The 25,955-nt window shown below is 39.5% G+C and overlaps 10 protein-coding genes across 10 annotated transcripts; 5 read left to right on the top strand and 5 right to left on the bottom strand.

Moving 5' to 3' along the window:
• Positions 1 to 89: 89 nt before the first annotated feature.
• Positions 90 to 1,712, bottom strand: SAPINGB_P006282 (uncharacterized protein; the record flags this gene model as incomplete). The annotated part of the gene is made up of 1 exon (XM_032000993.1): positions 90 to 1,712. One exon carries the CDS (start codon positions 1,710 to 1,712, stop codon positions 90 to 92), a length of 1,623 nt encoding a protein of 540 aa, XP_031856884.1.
• Positions 1,713 to 2,231: 519 nt separating this feature from the next.
• Positions 2,232 to 7,248, bottom strand: SAPINGB_P006281 (uncharacterized protein; the record flags this gene model as incomplete). Its single annotated transcript, XM_032000992.1, has 2 exons — positions 2,232 to 6,089; positions 6,157 to 7,248. The coding sequence occupies 2 exons, from the start codon at positions 7,246 to 7,248 to the stop codon at positions 2,232 to 2,234; spliced, it is 4,950 nt and encodes a 1,649-aa protein (XP_031856883.1).
• Positions 7,249 to 7,580: 332 nt separating this feature from the next.
• SAPINGB_P006280 (uncharacterized protein) lies at positions 7,581 to 9,617 on the top strand (the record flags this gene model as incomplete). Its single annotated transcript, XM_032000991.1, has 1 exon — positions 7,581 to 9,617. One exon carries the CDS (start codon positions 7,581 to 7,583, stop codon positions 9,615 to 9,617), a length of 2,037 nt encoding a protein of 678 aa, XP_031856882.1.
• Positions 9,618 to 9,741: 124 nt separating this feature from the next.
• SAPINGB_P006279 (uncharacterized protein) lies at positions 9,742 to 10,248 on the bottom strand (the record flags this gene model as incomplete). The annotated part of the gene is made up of 2 exons (XM_032000990.1): positions 9,742 to 10,037; positions 10,095 to 10,248. 2 exons carry the CDS (start codon positions 10,246 to 10,248, stop codon positions 9,742 to 9,744), a joined length of 450 nt encoding a protein of 149 aa, XP_031856881.1.
• Positions 10,249 to 10,658: 410 nt separating this feature from the next.
• On the top strand, positions 10,659 to 11,034 carry SAPINGB_P006278 (uncharacterized protein; the record flags this gene model as incomplete). The annotated part of the gene is made up of 2 exons (XM_032000989.1): positions 10,659 to 10,692; positions 10,742 to 11,034. 2 exons carry the CDS (start codon positions 10,659 to 10,661, stop codon positions 11,032 to 11,034), a joined length of 327 nt encoding a protein of 108 aa, XP_031856880.1.
• Positions 11,035 to 11,226: 192 nt separating this feature from the next.
• On the bottom strand, positions 11,227 to 11,985 carry SAPINGB_P006277 (uncharacterized protein; the record flags this gene model as incomplete). The annotated part of the gene is made up of 3 exons (XM_032000988.1): positions 11,227 to 11,275; positions 11,330 to 11,873; positions 11,961 to 11,985. 3 exons carry the CDS (start codon positions 11,983 to 11,985, stop codon positions 11,227 to 11,229), a joined length of 618 nt encoding a protein of 205 aa, XP_031856879.1.
• A 1,048-nt stretch (positions 11,986 to 13,033) lies between these two features.
• Positions 13,034 to 16,195, top strand: SAPINGB_P006276 (uncharacterized protein; the record flags this gene model as incomplete). The annotated part of the gene is made up of 1 exon (XM_032000987.1): positions 13,034 to 16,195. One exon carries the CDS (start codon positions 13,034 to 13,036, stop codon positions 16,193 to 16,195), a length of 3,162 nt encoding a protein of 1,053 aa, XP_031856878.1.
• Positions 16,196 to 17,102: 907 nt separating this feature from the next.
• SAPINGB_P006275 (uncharacterized protein) lies at positions 17,103 to 18,137 on the top strand (the record flags this gene model as incomplete). The annotated part of the gene is made up of 1 exon (XM_032000986.1): positions 17,103 to 18,137. One exon carries the CDS (start codon positions 17,103 to 17,105, stop codon positions 18,135 to 18,137), a length of 1,035 nt encoding a protein of 344 aa, XP_031856877.1.
• Positions 18,138 to 20,778: 2,641 nt separating this feature from the next.
• SAPINGB_P006274 (uncharacterized protein) lies at positions 20,779 to 23,065 on the top strand (the record flags this gene model as incomplete). The annotated part of the gene is made up of 2 exons (XM_032000985.1): positions 20,779 to 20,816; positions 20,914 to 23,065. 2 exons carry the CDS (start codon positions 20,779 to 20,781, stop codon positions 23,063 to 23,065), a joined length of 2,190 nt encoding a protein of 729 aa, XP_031856876.1.
• A 141-nt stretch (positions 23,066 to 23,206) lies between these two features.
• On the bottom strand, positions 23,207 to 24,922 carry SAPINGB_P006273 (uncharacterized protein; the record flags this gene model as incomplete). Its single annotated transcript, XM_032000984.1, has 1 exon — positions 23,207 to 24,922. One exon carries the CDS (start codon positions 24,920 to 24,922, stop codon positions 23,207 to 23,209), a length of 1,716 nt encoding a protein of 571 aa, XP_031856875.1.
• Between the last annotated feature and the right edge of the window lie 1,033 nt (positions 24,923 to 25,955).

The raw sequence follows: 25,955 nt of genomic DNA, 5'->3' as shown, positions 1-25,955 counted from the left end.
ATTATATTTATGGTGAAAAAAAAGCTCATTTCAAAAAAAAAACAATATATATAAACAAAGCCAAAATAAAATAAAAAAAAAAAAAGCCCTCAAACTTCACCAGGAGGTGAGTTAGGTGCAGACTTACGCGAAAGCCATCCTTTCACGGTGCCCACAACCGAGTGACCCGTGTACCCATTCACAAACTCAGTCACAGGCGAACTCTCACGTTTAAGGGGTGTCTTCCCCTCTTGCTCAGACTCATCCTCAGATTCCTCGGAAAAATCACCCTCAGACTCCACCGCAGTCGTGTTGTTGCTCTTGGTCTTGCCAGCAACTGCAGGAGTCGTAGACCCATCATCTTCAGGTGAAGACACTGCTGTGGTAGATGTAGCACCAGTCTTGTCTCCACCACCATTACTACTGCGACTGCTGCTGTTGCTGCTGCTGCTGTTACCGCCACCAGCCTTAGAATTAACAGAACGCCGGCGCTTCTTCTTACCAAGAGTATTGTTGATATAGGCGCGAATCTCCCCATATAAATCCTTGGAAGCATTCTCATAACGCGTTTTAAACGACTCCCGAAACTCCTGCACATGACGCTTCAAATCCAGCTCATTCTTCTTCAACCATGACACATTGAGCTCCTGGCGCGATGCACCCCGTGCAAAGTTGCGCATCAAGTACTTGTCATAATCCCGAATAATCTTCGTAATGATATCGGACGTCGAAATGCCCTCCGTGCGTTGCGTCGTTAAGAACTTGCCCTGCTCCTTAATTGGCTTGTAAATGTCGTCAGAGTCACCAGATGCATAGGGTAGATCATCGTGCGCAACGTAGTCAATCTTGTGCTCTTCCAAAAACTCCGGTGTCACACACCATGGAGCGTCCGGAATCACCTCGTCAACCCACTTGCAGTGTACAAGTGTGTCACATCGTTGCTTGTCGGTTAACACAGTTAAACCTTTGCGTCGATGAGTCTCCACGTCGCTTGGCACACCGCAAATCAGCGTCGCATTGGGAAGTGCCTTTTTGGCCTGCTCCAACTGTCGCATATGACCCAGATGGAACAAATCAAAAACACCATCCGCATAGATGCGCACTGGTCGGTCCTTGGGTGGCGGATTGAACTTGTATCCACAAGGCCGAAACTTGCGATACTGGGGCTCCAATTCCGCATCAAGCTCAGCTTCCCGCTTTTCAAATGCAATTTTTTCCTCCTCGCGCGCAATTTCATCAGGTGTCAACTGCTTTGTCTTGACCCGCTTGTTTTGGTGCCGCGAACTTAAACTCTCATCGTCCTCTTCAGTCCCTGCCCCTTCTCCCTCACGCTTTTGAGAATCCTCATCATCGTCATTGCTACTATGACCTTGAGTAATGTCTTCATCCTCATTTTCGCTAGGTGCGTTGGAATTGATGAATCCAAACAAAGCCCGTCGCTTACGCTTCTTACCATGAGGTGTTGAAGATGATGAACCTGGAGTTTCTGAAGATGCTGCATCAGAACCCGCATCTTTCCGAGATTTCTTGAAAAACGATGTGATGGATGTTGTCCGGTTCAAAGATGCTGTCTCAGCATCGTTCTCTTTATGCTGTTGTTGTTGTTGTTGTTGTTTTTCTTGGGAGCTCTTACGCTTAAGCTTCTTTCCTTTGGAAACCTGCTCGGAACTCTCCGAAACAGACTTGATGGGTTCAATCGTGGAATCCTTGTTCGTGGTATCAGAATCAGTCATTGTATAAGATAAAAAAAAGATGAGATGGAAAAGACCGATAAAGTTGGGCCCAACAGTTGCCTTTTTTTTTGTTTGTTTGTTTGCTTGCTTTGTTAATGATTAATGGTTTAATGTTACAAACAAAAACAAAAAAAAAGTTTATAAATTCGGTGGTAGTGAAGACAATTTTAAGCAATTCTGAGATTTTTTTGGAGAACTTTTAGAATTTTTGTTATAAAAAAAAAAAAACTTTTTTTTCACAAGGTTTTCACATAAAAAAAAAGACACCACAGCAGGAATTTTTTTCAGCCATACAAATTCAAGAATTATGCATCACGTGCGCATGATTCAGCTCTGACTAACCAATTATGCGGCTTCCCCTAAATCTGGGGTTTTTCATCGTAGCTGCCGCTTTAAAAAAAAAAAATTATTTTCATCTGAAAACGTTTAAATAAAATTATTATTCAAAAAAAAAAAAAATAGAAGAAAAGAAAAGAAAAAAAAGAAAAGCTTTTCTTTTCCTAAATTGTCTATTTAATGCTACTGCTGCAAATGCTGCTGTTGTTGTTGCTGTTGCTGCTGCTGCTGCTGCTGCTGCTGCTGATTGTCATCTTTCGAAGATGTGCTGGTATTCTTGCTCCGTCGACCACCGTTGGTTTGGTCCTCATGTCCAGACTTATTCGACTCTATTGTCCCGTGTCGCCGTTTCTGGTGCCCGTCACCACGGTGCTTCCGCGATAAGCTCTCCAAAATATGAGTCGAATCAAATATCTCAAACAAAAACCTCCGGATCGGAAGCCGGTATCGGTACTTACCAAGCAGTCCCATAATCTCAAGGAAAATCGCTGACGACTGAAACCGTGTTGTGTACTTTCGCGAAATTTGTACAAGTCTCTTGGACGCCTCATTCGCAAGAATCTGGTTGCTCAAATCGGATACTGCTTTAATAATGGCTCGGTTCACAATGTCATTATGGAAAACTGGGAATGCCTCCTCAATCATATCCTCTTCACTAATCTCCTCGCCTTGACCGTCTCCCGTGGCTCCAGGGTTTTCAGACAAAAACAACTGTTCAAGCACCCGTGGAATGCAAATCCCCGTCGACGTATCTAAAGACTTCATCACCGTTTCCCAACCATACCCGTCTAAAATCTCGGCACCTTCAACCGTCGAAGAAATCAGCCCAAGCACATAAAATGCTGTGCCCTTGACACTATAAATCTTCGACTCCTCCATTACCCTTATAATGTCCTTAGTGATGTCAGTTTCCTCCAAAAAGGGTGCACCCAGTGGATTCGATGATGCGTGACCTAAAGCCCACAAGCTTCCTTTGAGCTGAGTGATAATCTCGCTGTCATTAGTCACTAACCCGTACTTGCGCACAAAGTTACATAACTTTTCGTAATGACCCTTTTCACGCAGCAAATGGCAGCCCTCATCAGTCTGTGTAAGCTCACCATAGAAGTGTCGAGGAACCTCTTCAGTATAGGTTTGAAAAGATTGTTGAGTGGCTGAAGGTGTCTGCGACGTAGTGGGCTTGGAAAACGCATTCATCTTTTGAGACCGCTCCAAGTATTCCTCCACACGACCAACATAAACATCGTTTTGACCATAAAACCAGTTGTCCATCTCACTATGAATATAGTCAATATCTTTGAGATACTTGAACCCATGAGAAGTGGAAAGAAACATAAGCAGCAATGGATTCCCAATGTCACCAATATGGCTGAGTGAAGGTTGAAGAGACACAAAATACTCCAGGTTTTCAGTGTCCCTGCAAAACTCCTCAAGCACCTCCACCGCAAGCTTGCAAACCTCCAACTCAGGGTCAAATAGTTGGGTCGCCAGCAACCGAATTGCCCACTTTTGTGTCTCTTTGGGCGATTTGCACAGGTTGCGCAAGTGTGAGGTACAAAACAAGCGTACATTCTTTTGGCCCGTAGTAAGCACCTTGGACAAAATGATGCGCGGGTGGCCGTGTAAGTCGTAATTCATGTTGCACAAAAAGGCCTGCAGCAGATCCTCGCGGCTTCGCAACTCGCTAATGTGATAAAACATACTAAACATACGCCAGCGTTCCATCATCATCATGCCATTCGGGTCACCGCTTAATGTACCTAAAAGACTAAAGTAACCCCCAGTCAGGGTGTTTTCCAACCACCGTGTAGAAAACAAAGGGTCTTGAGAGGTGATACCACTCATGGGATCAATTTGTGCCAAACACTCTGCAATTTGACGTAACAGCTTGTTCTCCATAAGGTATCTGATACCCTCGTTAGTCTGAAGCAGTGTGTTGAACAACGCTTGACCAACCTTGACACACTTTTGATTAGCACGCGTATTTTTAATCGACGAAAATCGATACTTAAATGGCCTGTAAAACGACATCAAACGCTTCATAAATTTGGTGGTCTTAATGGCCTCTTCAAGCCTCTTTGGGTTCAGTAGTGGTCCCTGAATTAAAACAGTTAATGCCTCCCAGTTCCATTTGGCAAATGACTTTGTCGTTAGCACTTGCGTATCCATCAGTAACTGCTTGAACCCATTATCGTCAATCTGCACTCCAATCTCCTTTTTAACCTTTAAAGAAAGAGAATCAAGCCTGCTTGTCTCGTCTTCTCTGTCAATATGCATTGTTTGAAGATTTCGAAGTACCTTGTATATTTGGAAAATCAAGGTAGAGTGGTTAGCATAATTATAGTCAATCTGAGCTGCCGCTGAAGACGATCCACCAGCTGTTGGAATCAAAAGAGATGGTGAAGTTATTGATATTGGCGAAAATTTATCCATCTCCTTTAAATTATTATTATTACGTGCAAACAACAAGTCGGGAGAATTGCTATGAGGCCCGCTGCCGCCAGCAGCTGCAGGCACTGTGGCTGTTGCTTCCGATACAGTTAATAGTGAAGGCCTATGACGTGATATGGAAGACAAGTTGGACGAAGGCAATGTCCATAAGTCTGGCATGTCGACCAGCTGTGATAAGCTCTTGGTGGGCAAGAGTCGCGAGCCAAGATTCAGCATTTCTACCAATAGTAGTGAAGCTTTACGCGAATTGAACAAATCATTTTGATCATTTAAGACAATCAACAGGTTTTTGACAAGGCCACACTTAATTAAAATAACAAGAACCAGTGAAATATAGTGGTTGATAAACCTAGAGGTTGTTTCTTGGAGATCACCAGAAAATACCCCGGATTTGAAAAATGCTTTAAAGTCCGCCTGTGCCAATGTCGTCAACCGACGTCCAGCAAGATATGAAGGTGTCCAGGACCTGATTTTCACATGGAAAATTGAAAAAAATATATCCATTAGAGTTTCACGAATGAGTGAGTTGGGGTATTGAAAACTGCTGATTAGCGACTTCAAGTAGCCAAACTGGTCTCTAGAAAAAATGCATAGGCCAGGCCAGGTTTTCAAAAGTGCTGTTAAAACAGTCGCACAGCTCTGAAGTTTTTCAATATTACCATGACTTTTAGAAATATTGTCAGTGAATGGTGAAATCAAGCATTGTAGATCCTTGCCATTGCGAAGAATCTTTCGATTCTGTGGCTGTTCAATGACATAGGTAAATGCCATAGTTATAGACTTTGATAACTCAAATGGGCCGTCAACAATGGCTTGTAGTAAAACACGAATACCACCACCGTGATATATAAGAAATGGTTTTTGTACAAAAATCTCAGCAAGAGTTTCAAGAGACATGCTTCTTAATTTATCGTCGCTTTGCTCTGCAACAGAAACAAGTGCTTGTATCACACCAACAGGCATCTCATCAGGACCATTGGGCATGTCAAGAACCGTTCGCAAAAATTTGAGCGCGTGGATGCGTTCAAAGATGCACTTGGTGTCTTTAGTCATGGTTCGAATGATAAACAAGTCAATATTAATGTGTTTTAATGACTTGACTGAATTCATATCTGTAATTGTATAGCGTGCAATTCTATAACCAGCTGCAGCAACCTCGCTGTGCTCATGCAATAAAAGGAACCGGATGCGATCTATTATTTTGGGAGATGAAATGTCGTATTTTAAGTGCGGGTACTTTTGGAGCAGCGAAACAAGCTCGTTAGATTTGTCAATTATGAGTTTAACGTCGGCGTACTGTAGATCTTCAAGTGCCTGTAAAACATCGCTTAAAGACCAAATGGGGTTAGGTTCTGGGTCTGTCGACACAACGCTGTCGAGAGTTGTAGTAGAGTTACCATCAAGAGGAGTCAACTCATTGCTTTTTCTAAAATATGAGAATCCTTTATTAAGCTGTGAATGATAGTTGTCGTATTCTGTGACGCCTAATCCTGCAAGTTCTTGCTTGATGGATGTAATTTTTGTGTTTGCAGCGTTAAGCTCAGAGGTTGCTTGTAGCTTTCGTTCCTTTTTGTTTTCTCGATCATAAATCTTAAAAACTAGTTAGTAAATATTAAAAAAAAAATTTAAATAAAGAGAAAAGCTTGTTTAAACTTACTTTTAGCAGGTTTTCTGCTCCAGCCTTTATCTGATTTTCAATTTGTAGCTCGGCCAAGAGATTTTTAATTTTATTATTCTTTGCCGCCTCATTCAACGCCTCGAGATCATTATTGTCCATGGGATCAATCTTGGGGAACATGCGACTAGTACCTTTTCGGATATCATTGCGGAAATTTTCCAAATAAGCGCGGCTGCTCTGATTCGCACTGTCGCTGTCGTCGCTGTCATCACTTCCACCGCTTTCATCATCATCATCATCATCGTCATCTTCATCTTCACTAGCATCACTAGTATCACTAGATGCTTCCTCACTGCCATCATAGCTCTCATCACTTTCATCATTGATATCACTTAAATGATTCCGGTCACTGTCTTCATCATTGTCTGAGCCTTCGTCGCCGCTGTTGCTATCATTGCTGCCATCGCTCTCATTCTCTTGTGTGAAACTGAGATCTTCATCCCCCGAAAGGCCAATGCCATTACTGTCATCTGTGCTGGTCACACCTTCAGTTCCCATTGCATTGTGACCTTTACTAATACCATTCATATTATTTGCATCACTAATGCCATTTAGATAATTGATGTAGTTGACGTCGTCGCTCGCATCGCTGTCGTCGCTATAATCACTGTCTGTGTCACTGTCGTCTAACAAACTAATTCCTTCAATGCTATTAATGTTGCTGAGATTCAAGCTACCAAGTCTTCCAATTGCCTCAAGATCGCTAACTTGGTCCAAGCTTCCGGCCCCGTACAAAACGGCTGCAATGTCTTCGTCGCTAAAGTTGGTGTCGTCGTCGTCAAAACTGTCATCACTGTCGTAAATATCATAGCTATCATCATATTCGTCAAAAGCTCCGTGAGTATCGTTCAAAGATGAAATTTCGGGTAGAGCAGAACTCACTATAATAGGACTATGCTCAGAAGTACTGTTGCCAGGTTTGCTTTTGGAATCGCCATTTGACGGTACCGGAGGAGCAGTTGGGTGACCATCCAATATTGTGTCAGTACCAGGCTCCGCAGTCTGAGAATCCTGAAAGCTACCAGATCCCTGGTGCCGGGACTCTTGTCCCAGCAAGTTGTCAGATTCCATAGCTGTAAGTATTTGTATATATAATTTGAAAAATTTACTTTGTCAAAGACAATGAAGAGGGAAAAAAAAAAATAAGTCTGAATGTCCCATGAAGCGTCTGAGGGTTTAATGTGGGTTAGGTAGGGTAACTATTGAATTTTGTGGTATACCGGTTCCTGCAACTTTTTTCTTTAATTTTTTTTTTTTTTTTTTTTTTTTCAGCCAACCATTAATTGCTGAAAATCTCAACCCTGATCCATTTAATATACATATAAATTAGTCACTGAGGAGCATCCAATCTACTGCGCCAAAGAAAAATAGAAAAAAAGAGTTATGCTCCAGGCAGTCGCAGTATGCTAAAGTTTAGCCGTCAATTTAGTGGTAAAGTCTATCACTTGAAGTTTTTGGCTCGAGCAAATGTCGACTATTGGTCCTCGAGCCGTGATTTGCTCGCGCGATCAACAGTAGCAGCAGTAGCAACAGCTACAACAATAGCATCCTCAACTCAGACTCAGCATATTTCTCCAGCATTTAGCATAAGACATTTCAGTCATAGCTCAAGTAGGCAAAACGAGATTCAGCTTCCGGAAACTACTACTTCTCTTACTCCGCAATCCCAACCTGCTACAACACTTTTTACCAATGTCGCACATCAAATCAAACAAGACAATAGCATTGCACTACTTGATCCTTCAGATTCTTTAGTTGTAGACCTAGAAGCAACATACAATGTTCTCAAGCCACAAGTAAATGACGAAAATAACTTTGAGAGGCAATGGGTTCCGATGTTTAATCAAGTAAAAGATCTAAAGACCACTCAAACAAACCTAGTATCGCTCTTATTGTCTACAGGAAACCCGGTTGACAAGTTCAACGCTGCATATTTAATCAGTTGTCTTGTTTTACGGGCCACCAAAAAATACGCTGCTACAACTCTTCTCGACATTTGTGCTCAGCTGATAGCCGACGGGCACTTAGACCAATGCCGAAACATAATTGAATTTTGGAATATTTTCCATCTTCATCATCCTGTGGTCCCTGGAGGTGAGAGTAGTGACCTGAAAAAACATTTAGTAGAACGAGTTATTCGACAAGCATTCAAGACTGGTCAACATCTTTTTGCCGCAGAGGCATTGATTAGGTTTTACAAGCAAGATGTAAATCTGATATCACGACCTTTGGTTTCACAGGCAGTACGAATGCTTTTGATATACCGGCCATCTTTTTCGGCATACAATATTTTGGCACTGCAAAGACTATTTGAGGAGCTGCCACCGTCTTTAGTCCGGCTGACGGCGGACGAAAAACGCAAACTTGTTAATTTGGGGATGCGAGTGCAAACAAAGGGTGTTATCCCATCGTTTGCTAATGACGTTTACGACTTGGCCCTAAAAATTCCCGGAGAAAAGATTCCATTGGAGCCGGTCTGTTCGTTAATACGATTAAACATTCGCTACAACACAACTTCTCGTGCCTCTAGGCTTTTCCACGACCTGCGGAAACAAAGCAAGTCAGTCGTGGCCAATATGGATATTGAGACGCTGATACTTATGATTCGACATTTTTCACAACACCGAAAATATCTGCATCTAACGCGCGACATTGTGGAAATGATACCACCAGATATGTATTTGTCGGAAGGCCTCATAGAAACACTTTTATCATACTGCGCGCGGGTGCGAAACGAGGAGCTAGCCATGAAGCTTTATCAATCACTAGAGACTCCTATTGCACGAAGCGTGTTGACAGCTCTGTTGCATTTGCATATATCGTTTGATGACAATGATGGCGCAGAAAAGGTGCTTGCAGAGATCTCGCGACGCGGAGATTTTTTACGGCCCGTGGAGTTTTCAATGGTGACTGGGGCAGCATTGAAACACGGGAATCTGGAAAAGGCGCTGGAGCTGATTAAAGAGAATCCGCCACATGTTGCACAGATGGGATACGGGTTGGTGATGAATGCTGCTATTGAACGGTCTGATCTGACACTAGTGGACGAGGTACTGAAACTTGCAATGGAGAACTTGGAGATTGGTAATCCAGAGTGTAATACTATTTCGCACTTGATGATTAAGAAAATTAATAAGTTTGAAGGATGTGAGGCTGCACGCGTTCAATACTTAAAGTGGAAGATAATGAAGCGCGAGGTAGTAGCTAAGGTTCAAATGCCCGATCCTAAAACGCAACTGGTAGTTGTACGAACCATTTTAGACCAGGCCATCAAGGAAAAGAACCGAAGGGTACTGCGGTGGGGGTTGCATGAGCTGCGGCATCTGGGAGTGCATACCAAAGATATTTACAAGGAGATTTCACGAAGAAAAGGTCTCTCTGTGGATATTGTCAAAAAGATTTTCAGCGAAAAAGTTATACCTGAGCAGTTAAAAGTTTAAATCTTGTAAATAATAATATAATAGATTTTTGTTTTTTTTTAATTTTTTTTTTATTTACATTCTATATATACAGGTTTTTGGAAAGGGAAAGAAAAAAAAAAAAAAAAGGAATAGTATGAATTGTTTATTTCTTGGAAGAGCCACTGAAAGCCTGAGAAATGGAGTTTTCAAGTTGTTCAAGTTCAGGGTCCTCGGGAGCGTTGAGGTACTGAAGCTCCTTCTCGGCACCTCCCATGAGGGACTTCATTTTTATCGAAAAATCCTTGGCGGAAGAAATGCCGGTGATCCAAGCAAAACCAACTGCAGTGAAGGCAAACGTCGAAACAGTCATGGTGGTAGCAATACCGACTGCCACCGCAGCGTCCTTGACCAAATTAAAGTTGGGAGGTCTATTATTTGAGTCGAAAAGGAGAGGGACATCTGATGGGTTAAGTTAATGGTGTTATGTGATGATTCAATATGAGAAATTATACATACACTTTCTGGAAATGACCGACTTTCTACCCATGAGAGCAGTGGTGATTGAAAGAGAGCCTAAAGCCAGAAACCCAAGCATCTGCTTAGTTTGCAGAACGGTCTGTTGCTCTGGGGTAAGAGGCGCGATGGTGGCAGGCTTATATTGTGTGGCCATTGTTGACTGTATAGTTATGGATGTTTGAAAGTCCTAGAGACAACAGTTGGTGGTGATGCTTGAAAATTATGAGGTTGGTGATTTTTCAATGGGAGGTTTGACAATTTTTTTATTTTTTATTTTGTTTGAAGAGTTATTTTTATTATGTTAGTTAAATAGATGGTATATGTCATCTGTTGTTACACACCATGTTACAATTATAATCATCTCGGGTCTGACAGGAGGAACTGAATTCCGTTAGGTATGGTGATTTCCAAAGTCAAAATTCGGGCTTTCCTCTCACACCCCAAAATTTTCTTTCTTTTTAATTCTTTTGGAAATATAAAAAACTGCGAAATTTCCTCTTATCTTTGCCAAATACCAATAAACCCCCAATTTTTTTTCCCCCTTTATAAATCAAGTGATTCAAAATGCATCCCCAGTTTGACGAAAGACGTATTTCCAGTATGTATTCTCGATACCAATTATCAGTCTTTTAACTAACTTTATTCAGAATGCGGTAAACTTATCGAGGCTTTGGAAGAATGCCATAGACTCGGAATGATTGACAGAATATTTGGTGCATGCAACACTCAAAAGGAGGCCTTGGTTCTGTGTCTACGACAAGATCGTTATGACAGACAACGCGAACACCTGGAAAAGTCTCTTCAGCGCAACAAGGAAATGAAACAAAAATGGAAGAAGATCGATGAGGAGGAATATGGCCCCGGTGGCTATCTGCGAGAAGTCGAGCAGAAGAAGAGAGAAGGTACTACTGCTACTTCTTCAAATACCCAAGAGCAGTAAAAAAAAAAAGGATGATATTATGACGGGAGGATCATATTTTTCAACTACACTTTCCTTTTTCATGAATTTCTTTACGCGGTTTATTTAAATTTTTTTATTCGTTTTATTTGTATATATTAATAATAATGGTATCTTCATCATAATCATCATAATAGTTGGTTCACAGCTTTTTTTTTTGTCTAACCCCACAGTCTAATCTTGTCGAGTCTTGAGAAGTCGCTTAACGACCTTATCCTTGGTTCTATAAGAAAGATAGTTAGCAAGAAATATGGGCACTTTAAATGAATATACTTACACAACGTAAACCACAGCACCCCAGCCACTAAGCGCGTCGCGGTCAACTGCATTCAAGAGTGCTTGAGAAATGACTTCGAAAAGCTCTTCTGGTTCCAAATCTGGTTCCCAGAGCGACTCACACATGCCAAATAGTTGGTCGGATGCAGTGCCTGTAACTGCAAAGTCTTTTGAAAAGTCGATGCACCCGATCAGGTCGAACGAGCAGATGAATGGCTTGCCTGTCTTTGAGTTAATGCCGGCAACGACAGGTCCAATAAAGTATGGTCCAAAACGCTTTTGGTAGAGAGTCGAGGAAACGAGGTTGGCGAAAGTCTCTGGTTCAATGGGGTGATCCTCGCGCATCTTGTACATATTTGTTTTTAATCGGAAAACTTCACTAAGACTGATAACGTCTGTTGCGAGACCCGTCAGGCCCAAAAAGGTGTTGTCGTAGTTGAAGATTTTTTCAAAGTTGTTGGACACGCCGATTGACTGCATGCCCAGTCGGAGATCACAGGCAATGGCAAAACAGTCCTTACCCACCATTGCCACGCAGGAACCACCTGTTAAGAAAAAAAAAAGTTGTGTTAGCAAAGAATGTTTGTTGGATATAAGATAGAGATGAGTGGCAAATAGTTATTTGAACCTACCATTGATTTCTTGAGGATTAGACATTATTGTGAGTTAGTGTGTATGTTAAATGGAATTGAGGATCTTTACAAAAAAAAAATTCAGTAGATGGACGAAACACACACAACAGGGTTTATAGAAGGCTGGGATGTTGATGAATTGCTTAAACTTGTGTGATATATTTCAAAGGGCTGAAGGGGAGGTGATGATTGATGGCGATTGTGATATTGGGGGAGAGGGGAGGTGGATGAGCCGGGTGTTACAACGTATTGATGTTACAGAAATTATTTGTAACGGGATTTTGCCACACACTTGTTACAAACGGATCCGAACCGGGTTCTAGAATCTAATAGTTATTTTTGGGTAAGTATTTATTTACTGGGTAATTATATATAATTACATTTTAGTAACTTGTATTTTTTTTTTTATAAGAGGCCTTCAATAACGCACGCGCCACCAGAAACTTTGCTGGTTTGCCACCAGCCGGGTCCCCTTGAAAGGCCCTTTTTTTTATTTTTATTTTTATATTTTGTCAGCATTGGCTTAAATTCTTTAAGAGCAACAAATTTTTTTTAAGCGCTCAAAGTTATTTACGTGCTATATGCATATTGTATTCAATGCCACCAATTGATTAAATTGCTTAATTAAACGATCTCCATTGAGCCAGGATGGCATCTTGACTTTATGCTGGCAACTAATGCCCACTTAGCAATCTAATTCATGGGATTGGCCTTTTCTTTGAGGTGGTAAAATTTTTTTTTTTTATTTTTTTTTTCAAATGCTTTTTTTTTTGTATGTACAGCCGGACCGCTGCGCTGGCAACAAGCCGGACTGTCGCCCTCAAAAAATTTTTACTGGGTAAGGGTAACTTCCATAATAGGAAATTTACATCATCATTACATAATACTTTTAGATCACAGAAAAAATTTTTTGTTGGCCAACCGCCTATTAAAATTTTTTCATATATAAAACCAAAAGAATTTCCCACTTTTAGAATTTTTTTTTTTTTTTTTTCCCTTTTCCTTTCCTCAATATATATATTTCGAATATATATACCAGCATCTATTCCAGTAGATACCCCCAAACACCCATAATGGCCTCCTCCGAAGCTAAAGGTTCCATCGCCGTCCTGAGCGAGCTTTTCGCCAAGGTCAAGATTGCTTCTTCCCCTGAAGAAGTTGAGACTGCCGCTTCCAACCTTTCCTCCTTTGTCAACGGTCCCATTGAGGAGCACGATGCCCCCGTTGCTTTCTTCAAGGAGCTGAAGGAGGCTGCCTCCAACAAGAAGGATGTCAAGGCTAAGGTCAACGCTCTTGAGGCCATTTCCTTCATTGCCTCTTCCAAGGACTACTCCTCTGCCGTCGAGCCCTACATTATTGGTCTCACTTACACTGTTCTTGACGCTACTGCTGACAAGAGCAACGAAGTTCGCGCTGCCGGTGACAAGGCCATCAAGGCTATTGCCTCCAACGTCACTCCCCGTGCCGTCAAGGTCCTCGTCCCCTATCTTCTTGAGCGTGTTGAGAAGTCTAACAAGTGGACTGAGAAGGTTTCTGCTCTTGAGGCTATCTCCATCCTTGTCGATGTTGCTCAGGCCCAGATTGCTCTTCTTATGACCCAGCTTATCCCCGTCCTCTCTGAGGCCATGTGGGACACCAAGGCTGATGTCAAGAAGGCTGCTACTGCCACTATCACCAAGTCTACCGACACTATTGACAACAAGGATATTGAGAAGTTTATTCCTGCTCTTATCAAGTGTATCTCTGACCCTACTCTTGTTACTGAGACTGTCCACATTCTTGGTGCTACTACCTTTGTTGCTGAGGTTACCACTGCTACCCTCTCCATCATGGTTCCCCTTCTTTCCCGTGGTCTTGCTGAGCGTGACACTTCCATTAAGAGAAAGGCTGCCGTCATTGCTGACAATATGTGTAAGCTCGTCGACGATCCCCAGGTTGTTGCCCCCTTCTTGCCCAAGCTTTACCCTGCTCTTAAGAAGAACTACGAGATTATTGCCGACCCTGAGGCCCGTGATGTCACTCTTCGTGCTATCAACACCTTGAAGCGCGTTGGTGAGATTGGCGCTGACGACGTGATTCCTGAGGTCTCTACTGCCGGTGACATTTCTGTCAATCTTGTGTACGTTAACGAGATTCTTAACGGTAAGAATGTCGACTCTAAGTTTGCTCCCGTTCTTGAGTACATTGCTGCCATTTCTGGTCAACTCATTGACGAGCGCAACACCGACTCCAACGTCTGGGCTGAGTCTATCACTAGATTCTTCACTGTCTTTGCCCACGAGAAGGACTCCAAGGCTTACGTTGACGAGCTCCGCAACAAGGCTGTTGCCAATATTCCCGGTGCTTCCCACCTTGATGAGGAAGACGACGATGGTGAGGATCTCTGTAACTGTGAGTTCTCCCTTGCTTATGGTGCCAAGATTCTTCTTAACAGAACCCAGCTCCGTCTTAAGCGTGGTCGTCGTTACGGTCTTTGCGGCCCTAACGGTGCTGGTAAGTCCACTCTTATGAGAGCCATTGCCAATGGTCAGCTTGAGGGTTTCCCCTCCCCTGATGTCCTTAAGACTGTCTACGTCGAGCACGACATTGACGGTACCCACGCCGACACTGACGTTGTTTCTTACGTTCTTGCCACTGCTGGTGACATTGGCACCCGTGATGAGATTAAGAAGACTCTTGTTGAGTTCGGTTTCTCTGACACTATGATTAACGGTGCTATTTCTGCCCTTTCTGGTGGTTGGAAGATGAAGCTCGCTCTCGCTACTGCTGTCTTGAGAAAGGCTGATATTCTCCTTCTCGATGAGCCTACTAACCATTTGGATACTGTTAATGTTTCTTGGTTGGTCAACTACCTCACTACCTGCGGTATTACTTCTATCATTGTCTCCCACGACTCTGGTTTCCTTGACCGTGTCGTTGAGTACATTATCCACTACGAGAGATTTAAGCTTAGAAAGTACAAGGGCAATCTCTCTGAATTTGTCAAGAAGGTTCCCACTGCCAAGTCTTACTACGAGCTTGGTGCCTCTGAGATTTCCTTCCAGTTCCCTGAGCCTGGTTTCCTCGAGGGTGTCAAGACTAAGCAGAAGGCTATTGTCAAGGTCCAGAACGTTACCTTCCAGTACCCTGGTACCACTAAGCCCCAGATTAAAAACATTAACTTCCAGTGCTCTCTTTCCTCCCGTATTGCCGTCATTGGTCCCAACGGTGCTGGTAAGTCCACTCTTATCAATGTTTTGACTGGTGAGTTGCTTCCTACTGAGGGTGAGGTTTACGTCCACGAGAACTGCCGTATCGCTTACATTAAGCAGCACGCTTTCGCCCACATTGATAACCACTTGGACAAGACTCCTTCCGAGTACATTCAATGGCGTTTCCAGACTGGTGAGGATCGTGAGACTATGGATCGTGCCAACAGACAGATTAACGAGGATGACGAGAATGCCATGAACAAGATTTACAAGATTGAGGGTACTCCTCGTCGTGTTGTTGGTGTTCACGCCAGAAGAAAATTCAAGAACTCTTATGAGTACGAATGTTCTTTCACCCTTGGTGAGAACATTGGCATGAAGTCTGAGAGATGGACTCCTATGGGTTCTGTTGACAATGCCTGGATTCCCAGATCTGAGCTTATTGAGTCCCACGCCAAGCTTGTTGCTGAGGTTGATATGAAGGAGGCTCTTGCTTCTGGTCAGTTCCGTCCTCTTACTAGAAAGGAGATTGAGTCTCACTGCGCCATGTTGGGTCTTGAGGCTGAACTTGTTTCTCACTCGCGCATTCGCGGTCTTTCCGGTGGTCAGAAGGTCAAGCTTGTCCTTGCTGCCTGCACATGGCAACGTCCTCATTTGATTGTTCTTGATGAGCCTACCAACTATCTCGACAGAGACTCTCTTGGTGCTCTTTCCAAGGCTCTTAAGGACTTTGCTGGTGGTATTGTTATCATTACCCACTCTGCCGAGTTCACCAAGGATTTGACTGATGAAGTTTGGGCTGTTCTTGATGGTCAAATGACTCCTTCCGGCCACAACTGGGTTTCTGGTCAGGGTTCTGGTCCTCGTCTTGATAAGAAGGACGATGACGAGGAGGACAAGTTTGATGCCTTTGGCAACAAGATTGAGGTTAAGAAGAAAGTCAAGAAGCTTTCTGCTGCTGAGCTCAGAAAGAAGAAGAAGGAGAGAATGAAGAAGAAGAAGGAGCTTGGTGACGCTTACGTTTCTTCTGATGATGAGTTTTAAAAATAAAGCTTGTTTAAGAGGAATCGGGAAGAAGATGAAAAGATAATTCTCTTGTTTTAATTTTTTTTGGAACTCTAGTGTTTTTTTTAGCTTTCTAATCTTATAGTTGTATTTTTTGATAATAAAAAAAAATTTTAAAATAAAAATAAATGTAAAAAACTAAGGTCTTTTAAGGTCTTTTGAAAGAGTTGATTTTGGAGTTTTAGTAAATGAAGACTTAGATATGTGTATTATATATATGTGTTTATTATTATGGAGAGATATGATGATTGATTGAAATTTATTTTTTTTATTTTTTTTATTTATTTTAGTTTATATAAATACGTTAGTTGCATGATTTTTTGGCGGGGCTTTAAGAGCCGAGGAATTAAGGTCAGCAGACTTTACAGTATTACAATAACTAAATAAATAAAAATAAAAAAAAACTAGTCGATGATGCCGTTTATTTATTTATTATTCTAGAAAAAAAAAAAAAAAAAAAAAACAGCTTTAATGCTTGGAATTTAAAAGAAGGTTAAAAAAAAAAAATAAAGATTTTAAAAAAGACTACTGATGAATTATGATTTATGATAAATTATTTATGAATGAATATCAAAGTATTTAATTTTTTTTTTTTTTTTTTTTTTTTTCTAATTGTTGTTACTACTGCTTAGATAAGTTTGTAAAAGTCCAAAGACTATTTAAACGGTAAAAAATTCCCACCTGAATCGTTCCGCTTCTTTCCTCCCTACCCCCCCTTTATCCCCCTTCTTTAATCAATAACAACAACAACAACAACAACAATATCTTTTTTATATATACAGAATAAAAAAAAAAAAATTTTTTTTCTCTCTTCTTAACAACAACAACAACAACTATCACAACAGTTTTTTTTTTTTTTTCTTCTTTTTCTTCTAATACAAACTACATGAATACACTTTTTTCAATAATACCAACAGAGGTAGATACAGCCTTCAAGGTGACGGGCGGGCCCGGGTTCACCAACGACACCAATATGTATATTATACCTGAAGCACCTGAAGTGGTATTACAGATAAAGCCACCACTACTGCCATTTATTACGGATAATCATCTTGCACTTATTTTGCCCATCATTGTGTATTGGTCGATGGGACTGTTTTTCCACGTTTTAAACGAGCGAAACATGTTTGCACGGTACCGACTACATACACCAGAAGAACTAGAGAAGCGTAACAAATGTTCACTATGGCAAGTCTTACGGGCTGTATTTATTCAACACTCTTTGCAAACGATATCGGGTATTTTATTGGAAATGTTTGAACCCCATGAGACTACAGGCCATGAGGCGCGTGCACTTTGGGGGATTGAGCACTGGTTTTTGTTGAATGGGTTACTGAATGTAAAACTAAGCAAGGACATGTCATGGTTTGTATACTACGTGATTAAACCTGGATTTAAACTTGGAGTGGCATTTTTTATTATTGATACCTGGCAGTTTTTCTTACACCGATACATGCATATGAACAAATTTCTTTACAAGCACCTTCATTCAGTTCACCATCGATTGTTTGTGCCTTATGCTTTTGGGGCACTTTATAATAGTGTACTGGAGGGCTTTTTATTAGACACTTTGGGAACAGGAGTGGCACATTTGGTGACAGGGCTGACTGCACGGGAGTCTGTAATTTTATATGTTTTTTCAACTATGAAAACAGTAGATGATCATTGTGGGTATGCACTACCTTGGGATCCGTTCCAGTTACTTTTCCCCAACAATGCCATTTATCATGATATTCATCACCAACACTTTGGTATCAAAACCAACTTTTCACAACCATTCTTTATATTTTGGGATAAACTATTTGGTACACGGTATACTCAGATGGATGAGTATGTGGCTAAGCAGCATGAGATTCGCGAAGCCAAGTATAGAGAGCACTTGGAGCAGCAACGTGAGGAACGGGAAAAGAAGGAACAGTAAAAAAAAAAAAAAAAAAAAAAAAAAAAAAAAAGGCAGGAGAGGGGAGATGGATGGAGTCAAGATGAAGAAGTAATTCTTGAAGGGGAGTGTTTTTTTTTTTTTTATTATTTCTGAAAGAGGATGTTTTTTTTTTTATTTTACAATAATGTATAGTGTACAAAATTTTTATTACTTGTTTTTTTTTTTTAATAATTATGAATTTGTTTGATTCAAGTATATTGATTTGATTTAATTTGATTTTTTGCCTTGTTGAATCTCACAAAGTATTGTAATTGAGATATTGATTAGATGGAAAGAAATTAAAGAGAGTAGGCTGGTAGTGGTAATGAATTGGTGGTGGTGGATGATTTATTTTAAAAAGATTTCAACGGTTTTAAATTTTAAGATAAAAAAAAAAAGAAAAAAAAAACTTGATTCAAAATTTGAGACACTGGTTAAATAAATAAATAAATTATTTTCAGTTTATTTATTTTTTTTTTTTTTTTGTAAAATTTCTACTATATTCTAAGGATATTATTTTATACCTAAGAAAAAGTAATACGAGATGGTATTTTATTTGATATTTAGATAGATTTGAAGGCAGGTTTTATAGTGAATAAAACTATTAATACTAACAAAAAGGAAAGAAAACGAGAAAAAAACGAATATATAACAAGAAATCTTTTCAAAGTAATAAAAAAAAATAACTAAAAAGTTTAAACTAAGGGCTTTAAGTCTTTATATATATAAAGAGACATAAAGACCAGTATAGAAGAAGAAGAAGAAAAAAAAAAGATAATTTGGATATAATAAGAATTTTTTTTTTTTTTTTTTTTTGTTAAGAACAATAATGAAAGATTGAAATGTAAAGATAAAGATAAAGATAAAGAAAAAAAAAAGGAAGGGTAGTTTAAAAAGATATTTTGTTAGAGAAAAGTGTGTAGATGACGATATAATTTAAAAAGGGTATTTTATATTGGATTAGATTAGATTAGATTAGATTATAAAGTATCAAATAACAATAGTATTTTGTATAAAATAGGTGAGTCAATGTAGAGATGGATATACTTTTGGTGGTAACGAAATAAAAATAAATAAAAATAAATAAATAATAAATAAATAAAAGTCTGGTATATAAAGGTTGGTATTATTTATAATGACTATTAAGAAACAAAAGAAGATGATAAAGAGAAAAGAATATAAGGTATTATGAAAAAAAAAAAAAAAAAAAAAAAAAAAAACTTTTGGTAATTTTTGAAAATCATAGAATGGTAGAATTGTAGATTTTTTTTTTTCAAATGATAGTTGTTGAATGAAAGTTGAATTTCTAGAAAGAAAAGAAAGGAAAAAAAAAAAAAAGGAATTAAAAGTGAATTTAAATCCAAAGATTTTTAAACTCCATGGAGATGAGATATATATAAATATATAAATATATTTTTTTTTAACAGCCTTCTATTGTTATTGTTATATTTTTTTTTCTCTATTAAGAATTGTATGATTATAATGATTTTTGTAATTATTATTATAATAATTAATATTTTTAAGAATTTTTTAAAAGATTGAAATGTTTTTTTGCAAATTATAATTTTGATTATCATCACCACCATGTATATTTTTTTTTACAATACTTTATATATATAAACATGTGTAAATTTCATACTGATGTACTGATATATACTTAATATTGCACGTGCTTTGGTCGATTGGCAGCAAAGGGCAATGCCAAAATAAAAAAAAAAAAAAAAAAAATAAATAAATAAATTTTGGCTGCGCAGCCACTCAATCGGGAAAGGCCAAAGCTGTTTTATTTGAAAAAAAAAAAAAAAACACACGTGCAACAGCACCGCAACAAGACAGGCCAACTTTTAATATAAAATGTTTATTTATTTATTATTAATAAAGACATTGGAAGGAAGAACCGGCACAAAAATGTATTTTCAAAAAGTGATCAATTGAGCAGCAGCCTTCATTAATTATTTTATTTTATTTATTTATTTATTAAGGACCCTGAAAAAAAAATAAAAATAAAAAACTACGTGCTACTTTGTACTCTTGATGGTTGGCTGGTTGTTGTTGTTGTTGTTTTTTTTTTTTTTGTTTGAATAAAATGTCGTCGCGCCCAAAAAAAAAAAAATTAAAAAAATTAAAAAAAAAATTATTTGGCTGTTTTTGATACCTGAAAAAAAAAAAAAAAAAAAAATTACACACACATACACGCGGCAAACAGCAGCAGCAAGCAGGTAGGCAGGCAGGTAGGCAGCAGCGAAAAAGTGTAGCAGAAAAAGGCAGGCAGGCAAGTAGGCAAGTAGGCAAGTAGACAGGCAGCAGCAGCAGCAGCAGCAGCAGCAGCAAAAAAAAAAAAAAAAAGGCAGCCGTTGATCAAAAATTCTTAAATTTTGTTAAAAATCTCATCCTCTAATAGATTTTTTTAATTTTTTTAATTTTTTTAATTTTTTTAATTTTTTTTAATTTTTTTTAATTTTTTTAATTCTTTTAATTTTTTTTTCTTTATTTATTTCTTTATTTATTTCTTTCTTTCTTTCTTCTTACCAACAAACTTTATCATTTTCAATTCTTAAAAAAACAAAAAAAAAAACACCATCATCTTTTTTTTTTTTTTTTTTTTTAACTTTTTTAATCTTTGCTTAAAACCAACCTAACAATGAAGTTTGGTGAACAGCTCAAATCGTCTCTTATTAGGTATGATTTTATTTTTATTTTATTTTATTTTTATATTATTATTAGCCACTCTTTTTTTTTTTTTTTTAATTAAATACATATATCTAACTAGCCACAGAGACTACTATTATTACTACATCTCCTACGATGACCTAAAGGCTGACCTTAAAAAAACTCTTAAACAACACTCTTGGACTGAAAAAGATGAAGAACGCTTTGTTGGTCTCCTTGAAGCTGAACTTGACAAGGTCTATACTTTCCAAAAAGTTAAAAATGGTGAAATTGCTCGCAGAATTAAAGATGCTGAACGCGAAGTCAATGCTGTTGTCCATCAACTTGACCTTAATGACCCTCCCACTGAACAACAATTTGAAGACCTCGAAGAAGAACTCTCAGATATCATTGCTGATGTCCATGACTTGGCCAAATTTACCCGCCTTAATTATACTGGATTTCAAAAAATTATTAAAAAACACGACAAACAAACTAACTGGACTCTTAAACCAATCTTTTCTGTTCGCCTCAATGCTAAACCCTTCTTTAAAGATAATTACGATGTGGTTGTAGTCAAAATCTCAAAACTTTATGATTTGGTCCGTACAAGAGGTAACCCAGTCAGAGGTGACTCTGCAGCTGGTGGTGCCCAACAAAACTTTGTCCGCCAAACTACAAAATATTGGGTCCATCCTGATAATATCACGGAACTTAAGCTTATCATTCTTAAACATCTCCCTGTCCTTGTCTTTAACTCAAATAAGGAATTCGAGGTTGAAGACTCTGCAATTACCTCCATCTATTACGATAACCGTGACCTTGACCTTTACAAGGGCCGTCTCGAGAAAAATGAAGGTGCTGAAGCCCTCCGTCTTAGATGGTATGGTGGTATGAAATCTGACTTGATTTTCGTTGAACGTAAAACCCATCGTGAAGATTGGACTGGTGAAAAGTCTGTCAAGGCCCGTTTCCCCCTCAAGGAAAAACACGTCAATGACTTTATGGTTGGAAAATACACTGTTGCTCAAGCTTTTGAAAAGGCTCGTAAAGAGGGGAAAAAACCTCTCAAGGAAATTGAATCCCTTGAAGCCCTTGCCCGTGAAGTCCAATACTCTGTCCTTACCCGCCACCTTCGCCCAGTCATGCGCTCCTTCTACAATAGAACTGCCTTCCAACTCCCCGGTGATGCTCGTGTCCGTATCTCCCTTGATACTGAACTTACCATGGTCCGTGAAGACAATTTCGACGGATATGACCGTACCCACAGAAACTGGCGTCGTATGGACATTGGTGTCGATTGGCCCTTTAACCAACTCCCCCCCAAAGACGTTGAACGTTTCCCCTATGCAGTCCTTGAAGTTAAGCTCCAAACTCAAATGGGCCAAGAACCCCCACAATGGGTCCGTGAACTCGTCGCTTCCCACCTTGTTGAAGCTGTCCCCAAATTCTCAAAATTCATTCACGGTTGTGCTACCCTTCTCCCTGATATGGTTACCCAAATCCCCTTTTGGCTCCCCCAAATGGATGTCGATATTCGTAAACCCATCATGGCTCACTACGGTATTGAACACCCTGCCCACTACGGCTCTTCAATCTCTGGCGGCTCCGATGATGCCGGTTACTTTGACGAGGAAGAACTTGTTGGTGATGGCGTTGCTGCTGCCGCCGGATCTGTAGTCCGCTTCGACTCTGACGCAAATGCTCCCACCTCTTCCACCTCGGAAAATGCCCCCCTCTTGGCTCACTCCGTTCCTAAACCTAAAAATACCTTTTACAAGCCTGTCCATTTTGAAAACCTCCCCCCAGCTCTTGGCTCTACCTTCTCGGCCCTCTACAACCCTATTGCCAATTTCTTTTTTGACGTTTTCATCAAACAAGTTGATGTCTCTACCATCCCTGCTGGCACAGAATTTATTTCCGATATCAAGGTCCCCAAGGGTAAACGCATTTGTGTGCCTGTCCGTGTAGAGCCTAAGGTTTACTTTGCCAATGAACGTACCTTCCTCTCTTGGATGCACATTGCTATCTTTTTGTCCACCATTGCTGGTGGTCTCCTCAACTTTGGTCAGGGTGCCTCTCTCGAGGCCTCGCTTGGCTTCTTTCTCACCGCGGCTCTTACCATCATTTATGGTCTTTTCATGTACTTGTGGCGCAGATACCACATTCGCCACAAGGATGCCGTGCGTTATGATGATATGATTGGGCCTACCTTGATTTGTGGCGCTATTTTCCTCTCTACAGCCGCAAACTTTTACTTTAGATATACCCAGTCATGATTTTATCATTGAACTCTTTTGTTTTTTTTTCCTTTTTCTTCTTCTTCTTCTTCTTCTTCTTCTTCTTCTTATTTTGTTCATTATTATTATTTTTTTTTTTAAATTGTTGACTTTTAATAGTAGATGTAAATTATAATAATTCTAATACTTTTCATATCCAACAGCTTCCAAACGAGCTGTCTTCCCAAGAACCTCAGTCTCCATAGCCACATGGTACTCATCAATCTTAGTCTGGTACTCAGGCATAAAGGCTCCTAAAATACGAATGGCCAATAGCGCAGCATTGGTCGAGTTATTGATGGCAACCGTAGCTACAGGAATGCCACGAGGCATCTGCACAATCGAATGCAATGAGTCCACACCATCCAGAGTTGAGCCCTTAACAGGTACACCAACAACAGGAAGTGATGTCATAGCGGCAACCATTCCGGGCAAATGGGCAGCACCTCCGGCACCTGCAATCACAACACGGAGGCCTCTAGCGGCAGCCTCAGTAGCGTAACGGGTCATACGGTGTGGTGTGCGATGAGCAGAAACAATCTTAACTTCAAATGGAACACCAAACTTTTTAAGAATATTGCAACCAGCTGACATAACAGGTAAATCTGAATCAGAACCCATAATAACGCCAACTAAAGGTTGTGAACTTGTGCCAGCAACAGCATCCTCCTTCTCCTCAGATGATGATGATGATGATGGTTCGGGAACAACAGTCTTACCCAAAACTCGAGCAAGACGAGCCTCAGCTTGTGACATGGATCCAGCAATAATATTAATGTGACCCATCTTACGGTTGGGCCGAGTTGTCTTGCCATACAAATGAATAATGGTACCAGGAACTGTCAATGATCGCTTACAATCCTCCAGCTCGCCGTTAGGAGTGTCTGCACCTAGAATGTTGTACATAATAGCGACAGTATTAGGGGTAGCCATAGTTGCAAAGTCGCGGGCAAAAGGTAGACCGAGCACAGCACGCACGTGGGCCTCAAACTGGGATGTAACACATCCGTCAATGGTATAATGTCCAGAGTTATGGGGTCTGGGGGCAATTTCATTAAGCAGAATAGATCCATCACGGAGCAAAAACATTTCAACACCATAAATACCTGCACCTTGTGGCAACGAACTGATACACTTGTCTGCCAAAAACTGGGCTTTTGCTCGAATAGAATCTGCAACACGCGCCGGTGCATATACAGTCTCACAAATATTGTTACGCTGAACAGTCTCAACTGTAGGATAGGCATATGTAGTTCCATCAATAGCACGTACAACCATTACAGCAAGCTCATGAGTAAAGTCAGCAAACCGCTCAGCGTACAACGGCAGTCCCTGGAGTGCAGCCAGAGCTGCAGTATGGTCTGCCGCACTCTTGACCACATAGTTACCGCGCCCATCATACGCGTTAGTCCGACTCTTAAGCATGTAGGGGTACCCAAACTTGGTTCCAATTTCGGCAAGTGCCTGTTCAGTTGACTCTTCAACAACCTCGACATCTGCAGTAGCAACACCGTGTTTGATGAGGTGCAACTTCTGAGTGTACTTATCTTGGATAAGTTTAATTGTTGCAGGCGATGGGTGGACCTGAACCTTACCCTTTGCTTCAATCTGTGCCAATACATCTGCATTGACATGTTCAATTTCGACCGTCAAAACATCACATTGCTCTGCAAGTTCAAAAATGGCTTCGGAGTTTGTGAATGAGCCGTTAACATGCGAGTTTTGAGCATTGATTTGCTTTGCAGGTGAGTTTTCACCATCCAAAATCACCGTCTTGACATTCAATCTGTTTGCGGCCTCGACCATCATACGGCCAAGCTGACCACCGCCAAGAATTCCAAGCACTTTAGAGTCCATTTTGGTATTGTAGAATAAATATATTATATATGGTATTAAAAAAAAAAATAAAAAAAGACGAAAGACGAAAGACGAAATGTCCTTTTGGTGAAGGATCTTTTGGATTGGAAAAACGAATGCAGTCAAATTATGGGAGGACTTTAAAAAAAAATTTTTTTTTTTTTTTTTTTTTTTCGAGAACTGTTTGCTGTCACGTGGTGCGGCTTAACCAATTACTTCTTTCTGATCAAAAAAAAAAAGTCTTTGAGTCACCGATAGATTGTAAAAAAACATATATATTGAAAGAAAGTAGCTTTTAAAGTAAAGGCCTAAATTACTAAATGAGAAACTGAAAACTAAGAAACAAGAATTTTTTTGTCTTTGAAATGCTTGCAGGTTTAGTATATTTAATATATTGTAATGGTATTTTCAGATTTTTTTTCAGAACAAGTGTACGCTGGTAGAAGGTAGCACTCTAAACATTGTGAACTTCGATCCATAATCTAGCTGAGATATATTTCATTTGCTAAAAGGATCTAAAATGTCTACTATTTTATTTAAAAATGAAAAAAAAAATAAAATTTAAACCAATTTGAGTTGATTTTAAAGTTATTTATAAATAATTAAGGGGTGGAAAGTTTTGCTAATTACAAATAAATAAAAATAAATAAAAGTTTCCCTACCAAATTGGATTTTATTTTTTTAAAAAATCACTTTTTTTTTTTTTTTTTTTTTTAGATATTCATTAACAAACCTATTGGAATTCAACTGGTGTACCGTTTAAAAATGTTATAAAGTATTGAAAAAAAAAAAAAAAAAAAAAAAAAGCAATAGACTCTAATCAAATGCATGGACTACTACTTGTAGTAACTCAATAAGTTTTTAAGAGAAACAACCATGAATTCTGCATTTTTTTTTTCATTGCATCACATCCAACCAAGCTTAGCTCAGCTTAGCTTTTTTTTATTTTTTTTATAAACAAAAATCTACAACAAATACAAAGAGTGGGCTTCAATGTATGATAATTAAATAAAACTATAGAAACTCTTAAATT

The sequence above is a fragment of the Magnusiomyces paraingens genome, assembly GCF_902498895.1.
Source record: "Magnusiomyces paraingens strain CBS 517.90 genome assembly, contig: contig5, whole genome shotgun sequence".
Lineage (NCBI taxonomy): Eukaryota > Fungi > Ascomycota > Dipodascomycetes > Dipodascales > Dipodascaceae > Magnusiomyces > Magnusiomyces paraingens.
This window is presented reverse-complemented; position numbering and strand designations above follow the sequence as displayed.